The following is a 5,844-nucleotide window of genomic DNA, read 5'->3' as shown; positions in this document are numbered from 1 at the left end:
CCGCCTGGCTAATTTTTGTATTTTTAGTAGAGGCGAGGTATCACCATGTTGGCCAGGCTGATCTCAAACTCTTGACTTTAGGCGATCCGCCTCGGCCTCCTAAAATGCTGGGATTACAGGTGTTAACCACCTCACCCAACCCCAGTCCCTCTTTCTTGCTTTGTTTTACTTCATAATACTTATTATCATCTAGCATACTATATTTTTTACTAATTTTCTTCTTGTCTTTCTCTGCCCATAGGACTAGAAACTCAGTGAAAAGGTTACATTCTCTCCAGTAAAACCATGCCTAACATGAAATAAATGTTTAATTAATATTTGTTGAATGAATAAATTTTCTTTCAGAAATAATTTTTTTACATAAAGGGTAATATTTTCCCCTATATACATGACCTAGGAGCACGGCTGTTGTGATTAGCATACATTTTGCATGTTCAAGGACTATGATGGAATTGAGCTATTGATGTTAAGATTAATTTACCCAAGAACCTACTATTCCAACCATGCATCAGTTATATCAGTCAACACAGTTTTATTTTAAATCTTATACTTGCAAGGTGCTATGAAGTATGCACAATGCCTACATCAAAGATGTTATATTAAAAATGAGAGGAGCCAATTAAGGATTCTAGGAACTAAATGGTGCTTTGAAAGATGGGTAGAGTTTGTATTGATGGTGGGAGAGAGAGAACACCCAGCAATAAAAATGGCAGAGGTGGAGATGCAGAGCTATATTTGGTAGACTGTGAACAGACTCGCCTGCCTAGAACAGTGTATTCACATTCACATTGGGATTATTAAAGTGTGGAAAAGGTATAATGCAGAGGTCTTAATGTGTCAGGCTGCGGAATGTACTTAGTATTCTCTCTCTCATGTGTCTCAAACCAGGGTCCTCATTCACCTGTTGGTACTTGGTGACAAGGATAAAAAGCTTTTCCCTGCTCTGCTAGTTTTACTTTAAATAATGAAGGGAAACTTATAATTAATTCATAAGTCATGTTTAATATCTCTTTAGTAACTTAAATAGGAAATATGATGCTAAATTTTCTTGAATTTTTAAAATAAGAGATTTCCAAATAATTTGAAGTTATTACTGCTCCTTTGAGATTGTTTTCGAACTCTGACAATCACTGATCATTCTCTCTGCCTTTGGAATTCTTGAAAGAAAAAGTGTGGTTATCACATAAGTATTAGGGAGTCATTACAGGTTGATGCATAGAGGAAGAGAGAGCCATGTTTCTAATCACATTCATACCTGAAATCATTCCATTACCATTCTTTAATATTTTCATTCTGACTTCATTATAGCAACCCTTACTTTATTCTTCTTAAGTTTTATAAGGCCAAATCATGGTTTCATAATATTAAATTAAAAAAAAAAAAACATGTTCTAGAAAGCAAAAAAATTAAAGGAAAGGTTCATTAGAAGCATTAAGTAAAAGGCAAATGCATTTCTGGCTTATTAAGTTTATTATCTTTCTTTCAATGGAAGTAACTCTGCACGATTTTCTTTATTGGTCTTATTTGAGAAAGAAAAGAATGAAATTCAGTTTCTTAATACAAGCATGATGGCCTGTTAATTAACATAAGAAACCCTGTCTCACATATTAGTAATCTAGGGAACATCAGACTTATTTTTGAAAGGAGTTTTTAAAATAATGTCAAACTTTTTAAAACTCTACAAGTCTGTGATTTGTGTTAATAAGAGAAAAATATATCACAAAATACTGTGAAAAATCAAAATTACAACTAAAACCTAGATCTTTGCACTGGACACACATATAGTCTGGTGGGTAGGAAAGATACTTACATAAATAATACCTTAGAAATCCTTGAAAGCTTCTAACGTATTAATAAAATAGCAGACTCTTAAAGTTAGAATCTCCTACACAGTACAGGAACTGTCTGAAATGGTCTTTCATATGGTGGTTATAAACTTTTGTATATGGAACACTTGCTAGATTTCCAGGCATGTAATTCCATTTTATTAAACTTTTGTTCCTCATAATGATGTGATTTAAAAAAAATAATGTACACCTCCTGGCCCTACTTTTAACTTGTACATATAATTAGATGTAACATTCTAAGCTCAACGCTGTGTTCTACATGGTACCCATTAAAATACGAGAAGACATCTATACCATTCCTACTAAGTATTTTCCAGATTAAACATTGTGTAGTCTCTCAATAGTCATTCATGGCAAAGTTTTTTGATGTTTCACTGTATTGATCATCTTTTGTTGAATATACTTGTGCTGAATAGCATCTGCCCTAAAAAGCAGTCCAGTGTATGTATGGTGGAGCTATTGCTACAACTTGACCTTGACACTAATTCTTCCATTTCTATAGCATATGGAAGAATTAGGTAATTTATTTTGTTTTGCTTTGTTTATTTTTCTTATGTTTTAATCTGTGCATTAAGTGGTTTTTATACATTCATATTCTTACAATGTTTAGGAATGTGCTGTTGTTACTGTTTATGTAAGACTTGGGGCATAAGATTTATATATTCCTCACTGACTTATAGACCACTATGTTTTACTAAGACTTGTTCTGTAAGCAAGTCCAATTAAAAATTTTATTTTTTCTTTATTCAGTGTGTTTTCACTATTTCTGCTATTTTAGAAAGATGTTTACAAGATTACATTTTGTTTATTTCAGTGTTTTCACTTTAAAGAGTTCTGTGAGTCAGAATTCATTTTGACTGCCCTCAATAAAATTAGTAATGCAATTGGTCATTTTCTCTTTACAGATTGTTCAGTTCAAGGGAATGAAGAATTCAGAATAATTTTGGTAAATGGATTCCAATATGGGGAATAAGAATAAGCTGAACAGTTGACCTGCTTTGAAGAAACATACTGTCCATTTGTCTAAAATAATCCATAACAACTAAACCAATCAAAATGAATTCAACATTATTTTCCCAGGTTGAAAACCATTCAGTCCACTCTAATTTCTCAGAGAAGAATGCCCAGCTTTTGGCTTTTGAAAATGATGATTGTCATCTGCCCTTGGCCATGATATTTACCTTAGCTCTTGCTTATGGAGCTGTGATCATTCTTGGTGTCTCTGGAAACCTGGCCTTGATCATAATCATCCTGAAACAAAAGGAGATGAGAAATGTTACCAACATCCTGATTGTGAACCTTTCCTTCTCAGACTTGCTTGTCGCCATCATGTGTCTCCCCTTTACATTTGTCTACACATTAATGGACCACTGGGTCTTTGGTGAGGCAATGTGTAAGTTGAATCCTTTTGTGCAATGTGTTTCAATCACTGTGTCCATTTTCTCTCTGGTTCTCATTGCTGTGGAACGACATCAGCTGATAATCAACCCTCGAGGGTGGAGACCAAATAATAGACATGCTTATGTAGGTATTGCTGTGATTTGGGTCCTTGCTGTGGCTTCTTCTCTGCCTTTCCTGATCTACCAAGTAATGACTGATGAGCCGTTCCAAAATGTAACACTTGATGCATACAAAGACAAATACGTGTGCTTTGATCAATTTCCATCGGACTCTCATAGGTTGTCTTATACCACTCTCCTCTTGGTGCTGCAGTATTTTGGTCCACTTTGTTTTATATTTATTTGCTACTTCAAGGTAAGAAAACTTTTTTTTCTATCATTTTCATTTTTTACCTTCTTTACACAGAATTCCTCATCAAATGAGTGTTTCTATTTAAATTTGTTTTTCTTCCGTAGATATATATACGCTTAAAAAGGAGAAACAACATGATGGACAAGATGAGAGACAATAAGTACAGGTCCAGTGAAACCAAAAGAATCAATATCATGCTGCTCTCCATTGTGGTAGCATTTGCAGTCTGCTGGCTACCTCTTACCATCTTTAACACTGTGTTTGATTGGAATCATCAGATCATTGCTACCTGCAACCACAATCTGTTATTCCTGCTCTGCCACCTCACAGCAATGATATCCACTTGTGTCAACCCCATATTTTATGGATTCCTGAACAAAAACTTCCAGAGAGACTTGCAGTTCTTCTTTAACTTTTGTGATTTCCGGTCTCGGGATGATGATTATGAAACAATAGCCATGTCCACCATGCACACGGATGTTTCCAAGACTTCTTTGAAGCAAGCAAGCCCAGTCGCATTTAAAAAAATCAACAATGATGATAATGAAAGAATCTGAAACTACGTATAGCCTATGGTCCCAGATGACGTCTGTTTAAAAACAAGCACAACCTGCAACATACTTTGACTACCTGTTCTCCCAAGGAATGGGGTTGAAATCATTTGAAAATGACTAAGATTTTCTTGTCTTGCTTTTTACTGCTTTTGTTGTAGTTGTCATAATTACATTTGGAACAAAAGGTGTGGGCTTTGGGGTCTTCTGGAAATAGTTTTGACTAGACATCTTTGAAGTGCTTTTTGTGAATTTATGCATATATTATAAAGACTTTTATATTGTACTTATTGGAATGAAATTTCTTTAAAGTATTACTATTAACCGACTTCAGAAGTACTTGCCATCCAATACTGTCATTAGATTGGATCATCTTGATTCGATTAGATTAGACTGTCAATAGATTGGGCCGTCCTTATTTTAAGATAGGCATCATTTTAGTGTGTTACAGTAGTAACAGTATGCAAAAGCAGCATTCAGGAGCCAAAGGAGGGTCTGAAGTCAGTCAGAAGTGGTTTCAGGTTTCTGATTTTTGGTGTTTTTTTTTGTTTTTTGTGTTTTTTTTTCCACCTTAAGGGAGGATTTAATTTGCTCCCAATTGATTGTCACTTAAATGAAAATTTAAAAATCAATAAAAATACGTACTTCTCAGCTGCAAATATTACAGGGAATTAGGGCACCCACAAGAATGAAGAGAGAAAGCAGCTCCCTAACTTCAAAACTAGTTTGGTACCTGACAACAAGAGCATTTCAGAGTAATTAATAAAGTAAATTAGTATTGCTGCAAATAGTTAAATTATATTCATTTGAATTGATGGTCAAGAGATTTTCCTTTTTTTTTTTAACAGACTGTTCAATGTTTGTCAAGCTTTCTGGCATAAATATGTACTCAAAAGGCATTTCCACTTACAATATATAGAAACACAAAAGGTGTTTTCCTTACAGCAGTGCCTATATAGTGACTGATTTTTAACTTTCAATGTCCATCTTTCAAAGGAGATAACACCAAGTACAATGTTAAAAGAATATTCACTTCACCTAGCAGGGAAAAAATACACAAAAACTGAGAATACTTCATATAGCCCATTTTAACATGTATAAACTGTGTGACTTGTGGCGTCTTATAAATAATGCACTGTAAAGATTACTGATAGTTGTGTTATGTTAATGTGCCTAATTTCATGTATCTTGTAATCATGATTGAGCCTCAGAATCATTTGGAGAAACTATATTTTAAAGAACAAGACATACTTCAATGTATTATACAGATAAAGTATTAAATGTGTTTGATTATAAAAGGGCGGACATTTTATTAAAATCAATATTGTTTTTGCTTTTTCTGAGGAGTCTCTTTCAGTTTCATTTTTTCTCATCCCATGACTTCCCTCCCATGATGTTCCCAAAGCATCCTGTATCTGCTTGCTAATGAAACATAACCACTGATGTGATATAACCATCAATGGCTATACAATGGTCATAACCATTGATGTAGTATAGCCATTAATGGCTCAGTCTCCCTCTCTTGCTAGATCGTAAGCTTCTTTAAGGCAAGAATTGTTTAACATGACTGTCCCCAGTGCATATAGCACAGTGCAAAGACTTAGAAGCATTTTCAAAATATATTTCCAAAACAAATGATTAATGAGCAAGTTTCCTTCCTTCTTGTTGATAATCATGTTGAACTCATGTCCTGC

At 34.3% G+C, this 5,844-nt stretch overlaps 1 protein-coding gene across 1 annotated transcript in view; it reads left to right on the top strand.

Moving 5' to 3' along the window:
• The window catches only part of NPY1R (neuropeptide Y receptor Y1), a 9,301-nt gene extending 3,807 nt beyond the window's left edge, over window positions 1-5,494 (top strand). The window contains exons 2-3 of the mRNA XM_011983984.1: window positions 2,753-3,602; window positions 3,704-5,494. Of these exons, the coding sequence (XP_011839374.1) occupies window positions 2,904-3,602; window positions 3,704-4,156 (1,152 nt within the window). The 5' untranslated portion in view covers window positions 2,753-2,903 and the 3' untranslated portion in view covers window positions 4,157-5,494. The remainder of the gene's footprint in view (window positions 1-2,752; window positions 3,603-3,703) is intronic.
• Window positions 5,495-5,844: the final 350 nt, after the last annotated feature.

The sequence above is a fragment of the Mandrillus leucophaeus genome, unplaced genomic scaffold, assembly GCF_000951045.1.
Source record: "Mandrillus leucophaeus isolate KB7577 unplaced genomic scaffold, Mleu.le_1.0 Scaffold259, whole genome shotgun sequence".
Taxonomy (NCBI): Eukaryota; Metazoa; Chordata; class Mammalia; order Primates; family Cercopithecidae; genus Mandrillus; species Mandrillus leucophaeus.
Note: the sequence above shows the minus strand (reverse complement) of the source record. Positions and strands in the feature narration are given on the sequence as shown.